Source organism: Pan paniscus, chromosome 1 (assembly GCF_029289425.2).
Source record: "Pan paniscus chromosome 1, NHGRI_mPanPan1-v2.0_pri, whole genome shotgun sequence".
NCBI lineage: Eukaryota > Metazoa > Chordata > Mammalia > Primates > Hominidae > Pan > Pan paniscus.
Genome location: NC_073249.2, coordinates 98,240,030 through 98,260,129, shown reverse-complemented (window position 1 = coordinate 98,260,129; position 20,100 = coordinate 98,240,030). Strand labels below are relative to the sequence as shown.

Genomic DNA, 20,100 nt, shown 5'->3' with positions numbered 1-20,100 from the left:
GTGTCTCCCCAACAAGAATGTCAGCTGTAGCTCCACTTGACCAAGGTCCCTCCCTCCATCCTGCAGCCAGTCGTTAGGACAGTGCCTGACTTGCAGTACAGGCCAGGGATGGGGCACAGAGTTGGGTGAGTTGGCATGCTGTCTTCCTCTACCCTAAAGCTCAAGTTTCTTCCCCTCCCCTCCCAGGCCAGGAACTGCCTACAGAAGCTCCGGGAGGATATAAGTAGCAAGCTTGACAGGAACCTAGGAGATTCTCTCCATCGACAGGAGATACAGGTAATAGGAAATGGTCCATGGTTGGGTCCCCACCGAGGAGGTGGGGTTGTGCCAGGCAGTCTCATTTACCAATTACCCAGTGTGTGCTAAATCTAGCATCCCTGCCAGGAATGGAGAAAATAGAGGTGATGCTGGCTTCTCTGGAGCACTCACAATCTGGTTAGGACTCTCCAGCCGATGAGCACTTACATTTACACATGTCAGCTTAAACATAAGTACACCTGCTCCTGAAACACTGTACAGAAATTGAACTTATATAAATTAAATATCATCGGTTGTTAGCAAACCTCTTATCTATAAGGATTCTGTGATCAAGCTTCTTATAATAATAGAATTTTGTAAAGCAGACAATCACCTGTAAATCCACACTTCTCATAAGCTGATCTTGCTTAGTTTGGGTGATACCTGTAGCGTAAATTGAAGTCCGTGCCCTAGCCTGTTATTAATCTTGTATATAGTTATGTCTAACCTGGGATGGGAAGCTCCTCAAGGTTAGGAGTTCACCCCACCCCACCCCACCCCGTGTCTGTATCCTCACCCTCCCATTCCCCCCAGGTCTGGGATGTAGAAGGCATCAGTAAATGTTTGTTAGACTGAACAGATTGGGTAAGTTTTTCCTGGGAGGGATAATCCTGGGATCCTGCTTTTCAGTTTTTCCAAAACTCGAGGACAGAAATGTCCTCAGGAGAGCAGAGCTGTCTCTTTGTGACTTCGCCCTCATCCTTTAGATTCTGAGTTGTATCCTTGATTTGCATTTTGGTTCAGGCAGAGTGTCTTGCTCCAGCAGCAGCCCCTGCCTTCATTCCCTTGAGGGGAACAGTGGCCCAGCAGCTGGTGCAAGGAAAGTTCTTTGTCTTGGGCATGCACTTGTGTGGTGGAAATTACCTAATTTTTGCTTTGGCTGAAGGTAGGTCTTTCAGTGCTTGAGCTCACATCTGGCTGGTGGGAGCTACTTTGTCAGGTGTCAGAAGAACCTAATGTGTGCAGAGACTGGCCCAAAGTCCAGCCCCCTTGTTTGCACAAACCAGCTGTCATATGATGAATAATCAGGCTTTGGGTCAGAAATAATTGAAAAAGGTCTTCCCTTTGTAATTTTTGCTTTGTCAAACTTTATCAGGATCCCTGGGGGCAAGGGAAGCTCTTTGTTTGTGGCAGGCAGCTGCATGTATTCCCTGGCTAAGAAGAATGGGCTACACATACTTTTCCATCTGCTGAAAGGTTTTAGCCTGAGGTTTTTTTCATCCTCCCTACAAGACTTTCAAGGCCCTTTCAAGGCCACATAACATCTCTCCACCCCCTCTTGTTTCTGTTTTCTCATGGAACACTAGAAACCTTTTTTTCTTTCGCTTCGTTCCCTCTTCCTCTTCTCCTTTCTTCATTCCTTCCTTTTTCTCCCTCCCTTTCTTTTTCTCTCTCCCTCCCCCCTCCCTTTCACCTTCCTCTCCGTCTCCCTGTCCTTCTCTTTCTAAGATTTGAGTGTTAGGAGAATAATGTTTCAAAGTTGGTTGCTTTCATCTGTTTTAACTACCAATTTTATTTTTCTTTGAACAGGTGGTGCTAGAAAAGCCAAATGGCTTTAGTCAGAGTCCCACAGCCCTGTACAGCAGCCCACCTGAGGTAGGTAACAGAGGACACCATGGTGGCTCCCCTTAGCCAGGGGCAGGATTGCCTCCTCCCCATCCTTTTGTTTATTGCTTTCTCTCTCTCTCTCTCTCTCTCTATCTCTCTCTCTCTCTCTCATTAAATACAAGAGTAGTAGTTGACATAAAAATTCAAACAACAGAGAAATATAAGGAGTAGAAATTCTCCTTCCCCAATCTCTCTCCTTGCGAGTATCCACTGTTAACAGATTGAAGTGGGTGGATCTTTCTAGGGCAGTGCTTCTCAGCCTCAGCTGTTCATTGGAATGGCCTTGCAAGCGTTAAAGGATATGATGCCTGGGTCCCATCCCTAGAGCTTGTCATTTCATTATTCCAATAGGTGGCCTGGGCATCAGGACTTTTAAGAGCTCTTCAGGTGATACTAATGTTTAGCTGAAGTTGAGTGCCAGTATTCTAGAATATTTTTATATACATAGACAACCATATTTAAATATCATGTATATGTTATATACACACCATATATACATGATAAATATATGTATATAATATACATGTGCTTTTCTCAACTATAAGATCATGGTAAATACATTATTCTTTGCTTGCTTTTTTTTTCTTAACTAAAGAGTATATTATAACCTTCTTTCCATGTCAGTACATATAGATCTACCTCATTCTTTTGAATAACTACATAGTATTTCCTTCCATGGCTGTACTTGATTGATTGACTGATTGATTGATTGATTGACTGACTGACAGAGTCTCACCCTGTCACCCAGGCTGGAGTGCAGTGGCAATCATGGCTCACTGCAGCCTCGACCCCCGGGGTTCAAGCAATCCTCCCACCTCAGCCTACCCAATAGCTGGGACTATAGGGCACGCGCCATTATGCCTGGCTAATTTTTGTAGAGATGGGGTTGCCCAGGCTGCTCTTGAATTCTTGGGCTCAAGTGATCCGCTTGCCTCGCCTCCCAGAGTGCTGGGATTATAGGCATGAGCCACTGTGCCTAGCCTACTTTTTAAATTTTTATAATTATTATTTTTTGGGACAGGGTCTCCCTATGTCATCTGAGCTGGAGTGCAGTGGTGCAGTCATGGCTCATTATATTCTCAACCTCTTGGGCTCAGGTAGTCCTCCTGCCTCAGCCTCCTGAGTGGCTGGGACTATAGACACGTGCCACCACACCTGGCTAATTTTTGTATTTTTTGTAAAGACAGGGTCTCATCATGTTTCCCAGGCTCATCTCAAACTCCTGGGCTTAAGTGATCTGCCCACCTCGGCCTCCCAAAGTTTTGGGATTATAGTCATGAGCTACTATGCTTGGCCTCCATGACTGTACTTTATTTTTTATTTTTTGAGATGGAGTCTCGCTCTGTCACCCAGGGTACAGTGCAGTGGTATGATCTTGGCTCACTGCAACCTCCACCTCCTGGGTTCAAGCAATTCTCGTGCCTCAGCGTACTGAGTAGCTGGGACTACTGGCGTGAGCCACCACGCCTGGCTAATTTTTGTATTTTTAGTAGAGATGGGGTTTCACCATGTTGGCCAAGCTGGTCTCGAACTCCTGACCTCAGGTGATCCTCCCACCTCGGCCTCCCAAAGTGTTAGGATTACAGGCATGAGCCACTGCACCCAGCCACCATTACCGTATTTTTAAAAAGTGTGTTATTATTTTTTTTGTGATTATATAATACAAAACATTCATATTGTAGAAAATTTGGAAAATTCAGAAACACAGGAAAGTGAAAGAAGAAACAAATATCACTTGTAATCTACTCAGAGAAAAACCACAGTGAAATTTCATCTTTCCCCGAATGCAAATATATATTTACCATGTGAATACATTGTACAGTATGTAGCATTTCTTTATAATTTTTTTTTTGTTTCTTTAGTTGGGTATGTTTTTGCATTCGGTGTTTTTGGCCCTCAAGTATAGGTTGAATCAGACCCACCCATTAGTTCATGACACATCATCCTCATGGGTCCTGTCAAGGCCTCTCACTGGTTTCAGTTTTTTGTTTTTTGTTTTTTTTGCCTCTCCACCTCCTGCAAGAGACACTCACTCTAATGAATTCAATATATGGCTTTAAATATGCCTGTAAAATGTTCAGTATACATGATGAACTTGTGCTATATCTTCTTCCCTCTTTGTTCTTGTTTTCCCTGGTACCGTGTTTTTTAGGATCTATCTACATTGCTGTATTAAAATCTAGTTCATTGCTTCTGCCTCCTACATGTACTTTTATAACTTACTTTTTTGCTTCATGTTATATCATATGATGAAATAATATTTTCATGAAAGTTTTCCATGTCATTAAACAGTCTTATGAGAACACTCTTTGAAATAAGTGCATAATAGCTGTGTTCCAGGAACCTTTTAAAGGCCATTGGCTCAGGTGAGGATTTAGGGAAATTGACTGGATAACTCATGACATCTAGATTTGGAATGCTGTGATTCTAACCACTTGCTTTAGATGTGCAGCTTGGACTTTCTCCTTCTTTTGAATCACCATATTTGGCAAATACATTGTTGGCAACAAATTATAATAACACCAGGTAATATCTGTTTGGCCTCTTTCTTCTCACAAGCTCAAAGCTGTACCGGATGTTATCTTACCTAGTTTTGAGGCAGCCTGTAAGGCAGGGTGTGGTAGGGAGTGTACTGACTGCCTCACAGATAAAGAAATGAAGGCCCACAGGACTTCACTTCTTCATTATCACCCACAGGATGATGATGCAGAGACTGGGACTCTGTCTTCCTCCAGTGTCTGGTGCCTGTGCAGCAGAGACGGGGGTGAGACCCTACATGTTAGCTCATCTCTAACCACCAGCCCACAGTTGGGTGTGTCTCGGAGAGACTGAGCAGTTACCTCAATGAGACACCTTTTTCCACATCGAATCAGATTCGTGGACTCATTGCATGCTTTTGCCCTAAACCTGTCCATCCATCAGTAACCCTTTATATGCTGCTGTCAGTGCCAAAAGCTGAGAATGGTAAAGGATGTGCTTTTGGACCACTCCCTTTGTGATGGGCACGACATAGTCCCTGTCCTGTGGGAACTCTAGTCCAAAGGGGAACATGGTCTCTGCTCTCAGAGAGCTGTAGGCAGATAGAGGGAAGCAGGACACACACCTACAGACAGCATCCATATATTCACCAAGAAATCGATTAGTGGATACATACATGAAATATTACTGAGCATGTCCTAAAATGTTTTGAGGTGTTTTGAGGGTGTTTTGAGGCTAGCAGGGTTCTTTAGGGTATGAAGGGACAATGTTTCATTGAATAACTCAGAATTCCTGGCTGCCTAAGGTAGCTCTCCCCTTGTGTGATGACAGTTCTTTTTTGAGGGTGGTCTGGACGAGATGGTCCAAACCAGTGTGTGCCTGGGAGGGGGGACCTTTTCTTACCGAGTCAGAAACTTGATGGCTTCCCCTTCCCTTCCTTGCTCTGGCTGTAGGTGGACACCTGTATAAATGAGGATGTTGAGAGCTTGAGGAAGACGGTGCAGGACTTGCTGGCCAGGCTTCAGGAGGCTGAGCGGCAACACCAGTCAGACCGTGTGGCTTTTGAGGTGAGATTTGGGATTTGGGGAGAAGGTGCCCTAAGGGATGGGCTACTGAACACAGGTGCCAGTGATGTCTCAGCTTGGACATCCTGTCTTTCTGGCTGAGTGCCACAAACTGGAAAGGCAAGGCTGTGAAGCCTGGAACGCTTGTCTGCTTTTCCCTCTCCTGGATGTTTACACTGTTTACTGTCCAAGGCCAGCCCATAGTTCAAAGGTCAGCTCGGGATTCTCTGCTCTGATGAGTTTGAGGGTGGTGCCCATCTGGGGCAGCCGGTGATTCAGAAGTCATTTCTGTCTGTGTCGTGGTAAGAATCCCTGGGCTCTTGAGACTCCGTGCAGGCAAGGACTGCTGCTGGCATGTCACCCCCGAGTCTCCAGTGTCTGGCGCAATACCTGGTATTAGATAGGTGCTTCATAAACGTGGACTGGATGAGTGACTAAATCTGTGTTGTTGTAGAAAGAACTGCACCCATCGAGTTGGAGGATTTGGGCTCTAAACTCAGCTTTGCTATGCAGAGTTTTGTGGTCTGGAATGAGTATCTTTTTTTCACTCTGCTGCCAAGCTGGAGTGCAGTGGCGCAATCTTGGCTCACTGCAACTTCTGCCTCCCGGGTTCAAGCAATTCTCCTGCCTCAGCCTCCCGAGTAGCTGGTACTACAGGCACGCGCCACCATGCCTAACTAATTTTTGTGTTTTTAGAAGAGACGGGGTTTCACCGTGTTGGCCAGGATGGTCTCTATCTCCTGACCTTGTGATCCACCTGCCTCAGCCTCCCAAAGTGCTGGGATTACAGGCGCGAGCCACCATGCCTGGCCTGGAATGAGTATATTAATTATTGTTATAGTACAGAAATCTATAAATGGAGAGTAAAAGCCCCCTACTATATGTGAGGTCTTCCATATTTTCTAGAAAATTCTTTGAGTATAAAACAAGGTACATGGGCAGTTTTCTTTCTTTCTTTGGAGACAGGGTCTCACTCTGTTGCCAGGCTTGAGTGCAGTGGCATGATCTTGGCTCAGTGCAACCTCCATCTCCCAGACTCAAGCCATCTCCCACTTCAGCCTCCTGAGTAGCTGGGACAACAGGTGCACACCACCATGCCTGGCTAATTTTTGTGTTTTTTGTAGAGACAGGGTCTTGCCATGTTGCCCAGGCTGGTCTCAAACTCCAAGGCTCAAGCAGTCTGCGTGCCTTAGCCTCCCAAAATGTGGGGATTACAGGCATGAGCCACCACACCTGGCCCATGGGCAGTTTTCCAACTGCTCTGTGTGAGGTTAACCATCTGTTACCTGCTTTTGTTCTTCCACAAGTAATGTATTCTTTGTGTCATAAATATGTTATGATAGGGTTATAGCCTGCCTAGGCATGCTGGGAGCTGGTAAAAAGAGAAAGGCCAGCTTGAACTCTTCATTTTCATGGAACTGAGAAGGAGAATTTTTGAGAAGAGGCTTGGCGGTGAGGAGGAAGGGCACCAAGGATGATAAACTGCTTCTATGTTAGCCGAAGTATTATTTGAACAAGTAGTTTAACCTCTCCAAGCATCTGTTTCAACTTTTGGAAAAAGGGTTAATGAAATACACCTTATAAGTTTGTTGTGTAGATCGAGTGAGGTAATATATGTGAGGGCACTTTATTATTCTGAAGGGTTTTAGAAATATAAAATAGTCTATATTTTTCTTAGCAATCAGTTTAACAAGGAGATTTTCCTATTTTAATAGCTTGGACTTAGGGTAATATTAAAATTAGTTTGTCATCTCAGAACAAAGTAGCTGTGTGGTGAAGAGGTATGTTGCATCTATTTCAGATTCCACAATTTGTATAATTTAGTTGGTGATGTATCAGTCGGTGACCAGCAGTTTCCTACCTTTTCCAAACAAAACAGGAGGAAAGGAAGGTTGAGGCTCTAGCACTGACCAGGTTGTGAATTTTGGAAAAAAATTTCTGCACTGAGAGGCATTACGAAGTTGTGGAAATTATAGAAATATTTGCTGGTTTTAATCACACATGGAGGAGTCTGCCGCTCTGGATTTCAGAGCCTGAGCAAAAGTGCCCTGACAGCTATAGCCCACTGCCCAGAATTTAGAAGGGGTTATTTTTCTTAACCCCACAGTATGCAGCACCACCTGCAGCAGTAGGAGATGCTTCTTCTTGCTGGGCGCTGTGGCTCACACCTGTAATCCCTCAGGAGGCCAAGGCAGGAGGATCCTTGAGCCCAGGAGTTTGAGACCAGCCTGGCCAACATAGATCTCATCTCTACAGAAACAAAAAAATTAGCCTGGTGTGGTGGAGCATGCCTGTGGTTCCAGCTACTTGGAAGGCTGAGGTGGAAGAATTTTTGGAGCCCAGGAGGTGGAGGCTGCAGTGAGCTATGATTGTGCCACTGCACTCTAGCCTGGGCAACAGATTGAGACTTTGTCTAAAAAATAATAAATATGGTACATAAATAATTTTTTTTTTAAAAAAGGAGGTGCTCCTTGGGTCATTCCCACTGTTGGGCTAGGTTGGCACACCTTTTTATAATTAAGAGGTTCCCTTGCGGGCAGGGTTGGCTGGAGCTACAGAGTCAAATGTGGAAGGGGAGTCTATTTTTTTTTAACCTTTTGCTCCAACAGTGGGGTGCAAGAATCAGACCATGGCCTTATTAACACTGTGCTTGAGCTCACCTCAACCTAGGTGCAGTGTTTATTTATGTACAGAAATGTACATAAATAAACATAAATAAATGTACATAAATAAAAATTTTTAAAAGGCCTTACTTTTAAGTTCCTGCCTATGGGGATGGCCTATTTCAGGTTAATATGGGTCATATGAAGGCTTGTCTCAGTCTCTCCTAGTGAATTGGACTCCTTGGTCTACTTTTCTGAACCTATGGGTAGGAAGGGCAAGATGATCAATTACCATGAAAATAACTTGCCATTAAGCATGGGTTTCCTGTTCTACTGGCTGCTTGCTGTCAAGAAGGATTTGCAGTGAGAGTGAGTTTGCTCTGGACGTGGCTGGTGTGTAGCATGGACACGTCCCATCACACATCACCTGTGCCGTACTTTCTCCTCCCCAGTTCTGACCTTGGGAGGGGCCGGACAAACTGGCTGCTGATGTTCTGTTTTCCCAGGGCTGGCTGCTAGGCTTTCCAGAAGTTACCTGGCTTCTTTTTTAATAAATGATGAGCAGTCAGTGTGAGGCACCTGGGAAGCACTGAAATGGATGGTGAAGTATCTGGGTGCTAGCACTGGCTGTCATTCACTAGCTGTGTAACCTTGACTAGGTCAGTTGACCTTTACTTGTTAAAGGAGAGGGTTGGATTAGAAGAACGTCAGTTCCACTCATTATTTTATTGAGTAGTTACTGCATATGAGGTACTGTGGGAGCTCTGGAAGTGTAATGGTGCTCAGGTCTGTGCCATCAGGACACTGACAGTCTACTTCGGGGTGCACAGAGTGACTGGGCAAAATCTGTTCAATGCTATGAGAGGGAAGGCCGTGTGTTCCTTGTATGTCCTCTCCCTGGACACACAAAGGAAGGGCTCCTCCCCCAGGCTCTGAAGGCTCTCTGGAAGAAGGGGCATCTAAGTGAGACCTGGAGGATGAGTAGGTGTTGGAAAGATGCAAGTTGGAAGAAAGGAGGCAAGTTCTTTGCTTTCTCATTCTAACATTCTGCTTCTATCCTCTAAATTGGTTTCTCATCTCTGATAAAAGGCAAATTCAGCTGGTCGCAGTGGCTCACTCCTGTAATCCCAGCACTTTAGGAGGCCAAGGCGGGCGGATCACCTGAGGTCAGGAGTTCGAGACCAGCCTGACCAACATGGATAAATCCCGTCTCTACTAAAAATACAAAATTAGCTGGGCGTGGTGGCACATGCCTGTAATCCCAGCTACTCGGGAGGCTGAGGCAGGAGAATCACTTGAACCCAGGAGGCAAAGGTTGCATTGAGCCAAGATCGCACCATTGCACTCCAGCCTGGGCAACAAGAGTGAAACTCTGTCTCAAAAAATAAATAAATAAATAAATAAGACAAATTCTTCCTGATGCTTAGTAGCCCTTCCAGGTACCATTTTGGCTGTTGTGTGTGGGCTCTATTGCTGGAAGTGAGAGGGGAGGTGTTGAGGAGACAGAGGAAAGGAACTGGAGGTATCCTCCCTGGGATTATTTGCTTTTGAATTTGTAGGAAAGCCACAACATTGGGTTAAGCTTGGGTGGTGGTGGAGGGTTCATGGGGATGTTGAAGGAGTCACCTATCTGAAAAGTGGTGCTTGTGGGTTCCAGGTGTCACTTTAAAGTGGACCTCAATCAACTGTAAGCCAGTTAACCCTGGAAATAGACACCCTGCTGGAGTGCTGAGGTGGTCCTGTGCAGTGAAGGGGAGGTGGTGGTGTGCCCATCAGTGTCACCACCTTTCTCCCGTCATGGCTCCAGAGCCGCCCAGGTTCCTGGGTTCTTTTCTAAGTTTTTTTTCCATGTTTGCTCTTTTTTCCACACTATTTAACATATTCCTGCTCCGTGTTTTAGGTCACACTCAGCCGGTACCAGAGAGAAGCAGAACAAAGTAATGTGGCCCTTCAGAGAGAGGAGGACAGAGTGGAGGAGAAAGAGGCAGAAGTCAGAGAGCTGCAGAGGCGCTTGCTAGGGATGGAGACGGTAATTGGGGGATCTTGCTTGTCAGTGCCTGGACTCCTGGGCTGGAAGGGGCCTGCGGGTGGATCGAAACGGTTGCCGAGACCCTTCTTTTCCAAGCCTCTCCAGAAAAGCACACTTCGCACCTTCCTTTGGCAGATCCCTTGGAATACCTTTTAGCCTTCAAGGAATTAGCCTCCCCCTAACTAGAGTTGATCCTATTTCCACATTAGATTCCTGTACAGATGCCCCTTTTGAAGTCCTGGTTTCTCAGGGACTGGCAGCCATAGCTGGCTAGTGGGCCTGCATGATGCAGGGCTGGGTTCTGCCTCAGGGCAGCTGGGTGAGGCTGAGTGAGAGTGGGAAGTGTTCTCCTCATCAAGGGAGGGCGCCCCATCAAACCAGCTCATCTTGCTGCTCTTTGGCAGCTGTCCAGGCCCAGTAGGGGCTGAGTCCCAGCCTGGCGCCCATCTTAGCCCAAACGCAGAAACTGTTGCCATCTTCTCATCCTAGATTTTCTTTTGTGGCCCACCCAGGAGCATCAGGCCTTACTGGCGAAAGTGAGGGAAGGGGAGGTGGCCCTAGAGGAACTTCGGAGCAACAATGCTGACTGCCAAGCAGAACGAGAAAAGTAAGGGCTTGGCTCTTGTTCACGGTGAAGTTGGGTTGCAGGGAGGGGAGGGCAGGCCATACAGCCTGTTGCTCCTGTGGTGGCCTGGTCTGGGGAGGAAGCTGGTGCTGATGTCAGATCTTCCAGCTCTGACTCACCGTGAGCTTGCTCAGGGTGGAGCCCCACCCAAGAGATACCATTTGGGAGGCCGCCATCTCCAGGGAGTTCATTTTCCATGGGGTAATAACCTAAAGAAAAGGCTTTCACAGTTTTAGAGCCAAGGGCAAGCAAGAGCTGGTGGAGCATCTGCTGTTGCTGTGTGTCATTCCACAGATTAGTGCAGTGGATATGTTATGCCTTCGTTTCCTCCCCACCGAAACAAAAACTGACTGTAAACTGTTTGAGGGTAAAATTGATTAACAGTCATGCTGATGAAAAATGGAATGAGCAGCTTCATGAGGAGATACTGAACTTCCAGTTACTTGAAGCAATGCAGATAGAAACTGAGAACCACCTGTCAGCAGGGTCCCGTAGGTGATCACTGAGATCCTTTCTACCTCCAAGGTGAGAGGGTTTTGCAAATTCCCTCTGATCAGAGGAAATCAGAGGCCCCAGACAACCGATGAAGCCTACAGAGCAAAGATTGTGCCTTCTAGAACTTCAGGAATTTGGAAATTATGCTGTTGGCAATTAATAAATAAGACCTCAAATGGTAAATCACATTTAACATCAGCATATTTGGTTTGATCTTCATTGTGTAAGGTGGACCTTTTTTAGTTCAACAAGACATTATCTGAAGGGCCTTTTAAGGAATTCCAAGATGAACAGACACAATTCTTGCCCTTCAGGGCCCCCTCAGTCTTCTGGAGGCATTTTCTCTCCTTTAGGATAACCTAGATTTGACCTTCCTGGCATGGAAAATACACGTGTCATATTGTAGCCTCCTTTCTGACTGGACTTTATATCAGAATTAATATCAGAATTAGCACTCCTTCCTCGGTGGGTAGGTGCGCATGGGCAGAGCAAGAGAGACAAAAAGGACTAGATAATCGGAAGCCAGGGTTTGGGAATGGCAGTGACAGCTGTGCCATGTACGTGCTGATTTTCTACCTAAAAGGAGACTGAGAAGTAGGGCATTGGAGAGCTGAAGGTGGAAATTTAGAATGCTTGGAGTTTAGGAAGGATAAGGGGTAGCTCATGTTGCATCGTACCCCAAGCAGCATACGCTTGTCGGCTTCCTCAGGCAGAACTGGGGAGTGATGGATTCTTCAGGGGCCCAAACCCCAGGATACTCTCCCAAGTAGCCTGACTAGAAGAAGACTGTTCCTCTACTCATAACACTTCTTACACCAAATATGTGGGTTTTCCGTACCAAGCACTTCTCCAATTCTCAGTTGATACCAGCTGGGCACCCTACACTTTAATTCAATTCTGAGACGACCCAGAGTTAGCGCAGAACCACAGATTAAGGGCCAGTCCTGCAAGACTGCCCCTGCTTCAGATGCCAGTCACAAGTAGTGGGGTCTAGGGTACCTACACTTCTGTCCAACTTGGCTATAAATTGGGGGTTCCCATATCCTCTTTTCAGGTTTGATAACTTGCTGTAATGGGTTTGCTGTCATAGAACTCAGGTAAACATTTTCCTTATTTATTTATTTATTTTTTGAGACGGAGTCTCACTCTGTCGCCCAGGCTGGAGTGCAGTGGTGCAATCTCGGCTCACTGCAACCTCCGCCTCCTGGGTTCAGCCTCAGCCTCCTGGGTAGCTAGGACTACAGGCGTGTGCCACCACGCCCGGCTAATTTTTTGTATTTTTAGTAGAGATGGGGTTTCACCATGTTGGCCAGGCTGGTCTTGAAATCCTGACCTCAAGCAATCCGCCCGCCTTGACCTCCCAAAGTGCTGGGATTACAGGCATGAGCCACCGCGCCTGGACTACTTATTTTTTTAATTTAAAAAGTTTTTCATTGACACAGGGTCTTGCCATGTTGCCCAGGCTGGTCTCGAACTCCTGGGCTCAAGCAATCCTCCCACCTCGCCTTCCTAAAGTGCTGGGATTATATTCATGAGCCACTGCACCTGGCCAACATTTCACTTATTACTGGCTTATGATAAAGGATAATATAAAGGATTCAAATGAACAAACAGATGAGGTACATAGGGCAAGGTCAGCAGGTGGATGCATTAACCAAGCTGGAAGCTCTGAACCCCTTTGTTTAGGGTTCTTGTGGCGGTTCATTACATTGGCATGATTGATTAAATTATTGGCCACTGGTGATTAGTTTAGTCTCTAGCTCCTATCCCCTGTCCCTTTCCCAGAGGTTAGGGGGAGTTGTGGGGCTGAAAGTTTCAACCTTTAATCATGCCTTGGTCTTTTCACTAGCCCCATCCTGAAGCTATCTAGGGACCCCAGCCACCAGTCATCATTAGCATACAAAAAGACACTCATCAGTCTTGGAGATGCAAAGGCTCAGGAACCAGGGAATGTGACCAAATATAACAAAACATAGGTGCTGTATGTCAGGAACCGGGACAGAGACCCATTATATATTTCTTATTATTTTACACTGCCCTTTGGGGGATCTTGGCTCAGTTTGCTTAGAAGATGCAAAGGAAGCAACAGTGGTTTGGGAATCAGGAGACCTAGAAACAAAATTGTGTGAAGAGGCTTTAAGGAGCCTCAAATTCTGTCTTTCTCCTCCAAATCTCTGCCAACAGCTTGATGGTGTTGAGTATAATAATCCCAGCTCCAACTGGGCATGGTGGCTCACACCTGTAATCCTAGCACTTTGGGAGGCCGGGACAGGAGGATTGCTTGGGTTTAAGAGTTCGAGATCAGCCTGGCCAACATGCTGAGACTGTCTCTACAAAAAATTTTTTTTTTTAGTTAGCCAGATGTGGTGGCATGTGCCTGTAGTCCCAGCTACATGGGAGACTGAGGTAGGAGGATTGCTTGAGCCCAGGAGGTCAACCTGGCAGTGAGCCATGTTTGCATTATTGCACTCCAGCCTGGGCTACAGAGTGAGACCCTGTCTCCGGAAAAAAAAAAAAAAGAAAAGGTCGGAGGGGGAAATCCTAGCTTCTACTTGAATCTTTCCAGTAACGAGGAGTTCATTACACATGAGACTGGCCACTTTCTGACAGCTTTAATACTAAGAAAGTCTTTCCTGTGTTAATATAAAAACAGCTTCCCTGGAACCATCTACCTATTGCTTCTAGATTTACCCTCCAGAGTTATCCAGAATGACTTATCCCTTCTAACCTTTCCGAGCCTCAGTTTCCTCTCTTAGACTAGGTGATCCCTGATGATGCTTCCAATGTAATATTCTTTTTTTTTGTGAGACAAAGTTTTGCTCTGTCACCCAGGCTGGAGTGCAGTGGCGCCATCTTGGCTCACTGCCACCTCTGCCTCCTGGGTTCAAGCGATTCTTGTGCCTCAGCCTCCTGAGTAGCTGGGACTACAGGCACACGCCACCACACTTGGCTAATTTTAGTATTCTTAGTAGAGGTGGGGTTTCACTATGTTGGCCAGGGTGATCTTGAACTCCTGACCTCAGTGCTTCCAATGTGATATTCTAAGGTACCCACCACCTACTCTTCAGGGCAGCCTACTGGGGAATCAGGCAAAGGGAATCATATTAATGGGAACCTCCCAAGCTCAAGGCTCTTCCTGTGACTGGGTAAATAAGTGATCTTGTTCCATTGCCTCAGCCTTCTGGTCTTTATCCCCAGGGCTGCTACCCTGGAAAAGGAAGTGGCCGGGTTGCGGGAGAAGATCCACCACTTGGATGACATGCTCAAGAGCCAGCAGCGGAAAGTCCGGCAAATGATAGAGCAGGTAAGTTGGGCTGGTTTATAACCTGCCCTTGGGGAGTCACCCCAAGTCTATGCTCTTATTTGTTTCCTAGGGACCTTGACTTATATTCATGCATTTCCCATGTCAAACATTTATAGCTACCAATTACCAGGTTCAGGTTATTAGGATTTGCTTTTCTCCCATCTTTCCCCTACTGTTTTGTTTGTTTGTTTGCCATTTGGCCTCTGCTTTCCAATAGGAAAGGAAGGAAAAGGTTAATTTGTCGTATACTCTGTGAAGAGTGTGGGTAAATGAGTAGTTGAGTCATAATAAACTCTGTTATCTGTGCAGATTATCAGTCTTTGAGCCTCATGGCTGCTTTCCTGCCTTACCCCACCTGAGCTTGAGGGTAGCATACTTAGGATTTGTCTATTTGCAGAATTGTTTTGAGAGCCTAAGGCCCCATAACTAGGAGGCTGTATGTGCTTCATATCAGCTCCATTAGTGTCTGTTTTATTTAGTGCTGTTTTCCATTATCTCGAACAGAGTCAGTCATATAGTAAGTACTCAATAAATATGTCTTGAATGAAAAAATAATTTGTATTTTCCAAAGCCATATGGAATGGGTTTTGTCATTCATTATTTTGGATTCTCAGGGTGGTATTCCCCTCACACACTCCTCACTCCCACCCCTGGGATAATCAAGAGTCTAATATTGACTGAAAGGAGGCCTTTGTAGAAAAGCTAATGAAGTCATATGGAGTTGCAGGGCTCTGCTGCCTTCCCCAGCAGCTGGGGTGAAGTCTGGTGAGTGTGTAATGAGTCATTGCAAAATGAGCTCCAGTGTCTCCCACACCTTTGCAGCTCCAGAATTCAAAAGCTGTGATCCAGTCAAAGGACGCCACCATCCAGGAGCTCAAGGAGAAAATCGCCTATCTGGAGGCAGAGGTGTGTGTGCTGGGCAGCCCAGCAGGGGAACAGGACTCTTGAAGAGAAGGTGGACATAAGGGAGACAGAGGTTATGGCAGGGGTCTTTGTCATGTCTTGCTGTTGCTCTGAAGTGAATACCTAGGGTGGTTGGTTGACTTTCAGTTCAGTTGAATAAACATTTTCTGAGAACCTTCAGGAAGCTGCTAACAATGATGAGATGACCACCCCCCTGGCCCCACCTTCAACGGACATGTCATCATGGTGCAAGCCACATGCCATGGCTGCACACGGCTAATTCTGACCCTCCAGGCTTTGCAAAGGAGCTGGCAGTGGTGCTGGGCTGTGAAGGAGGAGGAGGCATTCATACAGATGGAGCCTTTTCCAGGGCTAGATTACGTAACGAGTTGCCTTCCTAGTCTAATTTCCACTTTGCCACAGGGCCCTACCTGTCTGTTGACTACCTGAAGATCACTTTGCAAACACTCTGTGAAGATCCCCTGTAGTGAGGGAGAAAAATGGGAGAAAGGGTTATCTTTAGAGAGTTTGCAGTCTATAGTCAGAGATAAAGTGTGTATTTTTAAAAAGACCAAAGAATGCTTTATAGAATAGCATATCAACAAAGGCAAGTGAGTATCTCAACTGAGGACAAAAAATTATATATAGGGGCCAGGTGCAGTGGCTCATGCCTGTAATCCCAGCACTTAGGGAGGTTGAGGCAGTAGGATTGCTCGAGGCCAGGAGTTCAAGACCTAGGCAACATAGTGAGACTTTGTCTCTGAAAAAGAAAAATTTTTTTAAATTAGCCAGATGTGGTGGCATGCATCTGTAGTCCAGTTACTTGGGAGACTTAAAGGAGAGGATCACTTGAACCCAGGAGGTCGAGGCTGCAGTGAGCTATAATCACGCCACTGCACTCCAGCCTGGGCAACAGAGTGAGACCCTATCTCAAAAAAAAAAAAAAAAAAAAAAAGAACTGTATGTAGAGGACATATAGGAAACCATCAGTCTGTCAGTGTTGTACAGAGTTATGGAGGAGCAGGTATTGGAGGATAAGCGCAATCTATGGTAATGAAGATGAGGCAAGTGGGTATCCAGGTGGTGGCACGCATGGTGGGGGTAGAGGCAACAGCAGCATAAACACAGGCAGAGAGACCAGAATGCACTAGCTGAACGTGGCACCCGGGAAGCCAGAAAAAGGCCAACTCTAACCCCTAAGCTTGTGTTACAGAATTTAGAGATGCATGACCGGATGGAACACCTGATAGAAAAACAAATCAGTCATGGCAACTTCAGCACCCAGGCCCGGGCCAAGACAGAGAACCCGGGCAGGTGAGTGAGTGTGTGTAGATAGAATGGGGCCAGGGAGGAGGGGAGAAGGAGGGACAGAGCTCTGTAGAACCTTTAGTGCTAAGGCAAGAACAAGGCTCCTTTAAATCCAACTTTCCTCCCTCAGTCTGACCCACTGTTTGCCAGAACCATTTTCTAGCCCAATTAGAGTAGAATCTGTTAACACAAGCCCAGGGAGGTCCATGAATGGCTTCTAGAGATGTATGAACCACCTGAAATGGTAGGAAAAATTTAGTTATAATGTTTGCATATTTCTAGGGAGAGGGTATTTTGCCTCTAAGAGATTCAGAAAAGGACCCATGATCTTGACAAAATCGAGAATCACAGCTATATCCATTTCTCAGTTGTTTAACTGCCCCTCTCTTTTCTTCACCCTTGCTACAAGACACATGTATCATGCCCCAAATCTTCTCCTAGTTGTCACTGATAATTACTGTTTTAAAGCACTTGGAACCCAAGTGATCAGCCAGCACTGCAGTGTAAGATTCCAGAGGCCAATGTGAAGATTCCAGGGGCTCTGTGAAGGGTGGGCCACAACACAGCTGTTCCCAGCACAACTCAGTGTTTCCAACCTTCTTTTCAGTATTAGGATATCCAAGCCCCCTAGCCCGAAGCCCATGCCTGTCATCCGAGTGGTGGAAACCTGAGCTGCCTGGAGATGGATGCTGCCATTGCTGCTGCCTCTGCCTCGGAGAAGCCCACTGCTCCTGTTGGCTGTTAACACTGACTTTGACTTCCTGACTGTCCCCTGGCTGCACCCAGGACTTCGGGCTCCTGTGTCTCACCATTCCCAAGCCCCTGGCCACTCTAAGCTGGGCAGACGGAGCATGAGCACCTATTCAAGGCACTGCAGCCCTTTGGAAGACATTGTCCTGCGAGCAGGAGCCAGGGCAATATCTATATTCCTACAGTGACTATTTTTCTCTGTAGAGAGCCTCCCTTCTGTTGTAGACTGGACTCTGGCTGCGCCATAAGCCAGGCCTTCATCAGATTGGGAGAGGTGACAAGATTTGCCTCAGCCCTAAAAGCTGGAGACACAGATGTCCAGAGTGATTGGAGAATGTCCTGGGGGAATGAAGTTCCTTCCACAAACACGGCTCAGTTCTTAGCAACAAACTGTTTGTTTTTCTACTTGCTCCATCTGCAGCCTACGCTGCCCTGGCCTCCTGCAGACAGATAGTGGGGTTACCTGGCAAGGCCTGGTGAGAGCCAGTGAACCTAAGCTTTGACTGGGTGGCCTTGTCTTTCTGGGGAGGAGGGAATGTACATTCAGGGAGTAGCCTTTTGCGGAAAAATTCTCTAGGGCTGCAGACAGTCATGTGTGACTTCTCTCTGCTGTGAAAACTCCCAGAGTCTCTTTAGGGATTTCCCCTAAGGTGTACCACCAGGCACACCTCAGTCTTCTTGACCCAGAGCCTGAAAACTGTTTTCACTGGGTTCCACCAGTCCCAGCAAAATCCTCTTTGTATTTATTTTGCTAAGTTATTGGTGGTTTTGCTTACATCTCATGATTGATATAATACCAAAGTTCTATAGCCTTGTCTTGCAGTATTTGGATTTGCTTGAAACCGGGAAAACTGTTCCCATTAGGCTTGTTAATGTCAGAGTGACACTATTATGAATCTTTCTCTCCCTTTCCTCTGCCTGTTTCTTCTCTCTTTCTCCTTCAAACTTGCTCTGCAGCTAAGGAAGGTGAGTCTACTTTCCCTGAGGCTTTGGGGTCAGAGTATATGTTGTTTGGAGAAAGAGGGCGATCAGGACTCTTCTGGGACCCAGATGAGTTCTTCACTAGCCCTTCTGAACCCCTTGCTCCATAATTGGTCTTTTATCCTGGCTCTGAATGACCCTGCAGGTCATCATGGTTTTCTTTTTTTATTGTTTTTTTTTTTTTTTCTGAGACAGAGTCTCACTCTGTCACCCAGGCTGGAGTGCAGTGGTGCGATCTCGGCTCACTGCAACCTCTGCCTCCCGGATTTAAGCGATTCTTCTGCCTCAGCCTCCCGAGTAGCTGGGACTACAGGTGTGCCACCACGCCTGGCTGATTTTTGTATTTTTAGTAGAGATGGGGTTTCACCATACTGGCTAGGCTGGTCTTGAATTCCTGACCTCAGGTGATCCACCCACCTCGGCTTCCCAAAGTGCTAGGATTATAGGCTTGAGCTACTGCGCCCGGCCCATGGTGTTTTTCTTTAGGGCTCTTCCTACAGCCTTGAGAAGTAGATAGGCATCAGAGTACGGTACTATAGGAATCAGAAAAATTCAAAACAAATGTGGATTAAGTGTTTAGGCTCTATGTGGCTCACACAGCCAGAATCCTTAAGTCTGTGTGTTTCTGTGTCTCAAGACTGGGCTCACATTCTGGCTTTGTCCATAACAATGCTCTGGGATTTCAGGGAGTTCCCTCATTTGTAAAATGAGGGGGGTCAGAGCAGGTGATCTCCATGTTTCTTCCCTTTCTGATATTGTTGTCTGTGGCATATTCTTTGTATGGCAAATTTAATAAATTATATTAATGTGTCTCTTTGACTTCCTAGTCTGGTTTCCTTTCACTTTTCAGGGAGGATGAAAGAAGAACATTTTAGTGCTTCTTGGAAGATGGGCACCCTGTTATCCACATGTGGGAGGTGTGGTCCAAACATCCCAAATGCCATGATATGAGGACTTCGTGGCATTTATAGAGGTATTAGAAGAAGCTCACCTCCGTGGTCTGAGTCGTGATTGTAGGAGGCAGCCCCTAACTTTAGCTTTGACCCTCTCTGGAGCAATGGCCTTGTAGGATCCCTAAGCCTGGCCGCATTGTGTCTCATTTGGAAGAGATAGAGGTAGAGTCCTGTGATTACATAGAGATAGAACAGCAGCACTGGAGGTAGATGAGTAATTGCATGCCTTCTGCAGAAATGAAAAGCACACTGGAAATGCTGACTGCAGCTGTTCAAGGGGGTTCGTTTCTGGCTGTCTCTGGGCATCATTCAATTAGTCTCATGATTTTTTTTTTCCTTTCTGCCAAGAAGGCAGTTGACTGCAGGGCCAAATGGGGACATAGCTGAATTTACATGAATCTTCTCTGGGCCAAAGAAACCAGAAACACAACAACCCCTCATCCCTGGCTTGTTTCCTTTCTAGCTCCCATTTCTCTTCTTCAATTGAAAGAGTGTACATTTTTCTCTGATTTCTTTTCTTCCCCCTTCTCCTGCTTCTCAGCCAATTCACACCACAGGCTTCAAACACATTGGAAACCTCTTTCCTTTGCAGACCCGGATTTGTCTTCTGACACCCATGGCTCTCTTCTTTCTCTGACAGTCTTGTTTGGCATGGCTAGATCTAGACTGTACTTGCTCTTAGAATATTAACAGGGTGGAAGC

The 20,100-nt window shown here is 46.2% G+C and overlaps 1 protein-coding gene across 3 annotated transcripts in view; it reads left to right on the top strand.

Annotated features, from left to right (window-relative positions):
* Positions 1 to 19,264, top strand: part of TUFT1 (tuftelin 1) — a 43,293-nt gene extending 24,029 nt beyond the window's left edge. For all 3 annotated transcript variants that reach the window (XM_003817245.4, XM_063599170.1, XM_008970388.5), the window contains 9 exons: positions 187 to 276; positions 1,828 to 1,893; positions 5,337 to 5,450; positions 9,951 to 10,079; positions 10,592 to 10,686; positions 14,398 to 14,503; positions 15,326 to 15,409; positions 16,620 to 16,720; positions 17,322 to 19,264. In XM_003817245.4, the coding sequence (XP_003817293.1) occupies positions 187 to 276; positions 1,828 to 1,893; positions 5,337 to 5,450; positions 9,951 to 10,079; positions 10,592 to 10,686; positions 14,398 to 14,503; positions 15,326 to 15,409; positions 16,620 to 16,720; positions 17,322 to 17,385 (849 nt within the window). In that variant the 3' untranslated portion in view covers positions 17,386 to 19,264. The remainder of the gene's footprint in view (positions 1 to 186; positions 277 to 1,827; positions 1,894 to 5,336; positions 5,451 to 9,950; positions 10,080 to 10,591; positions 10,687 to 14,397; positions 14,504 to 15,325; positions 15,410 to 16,619; positions 16,721 to 17,321) is intronic.
* Positions 19,265 to 20,100: the final 836 nt, after the last annotated feature.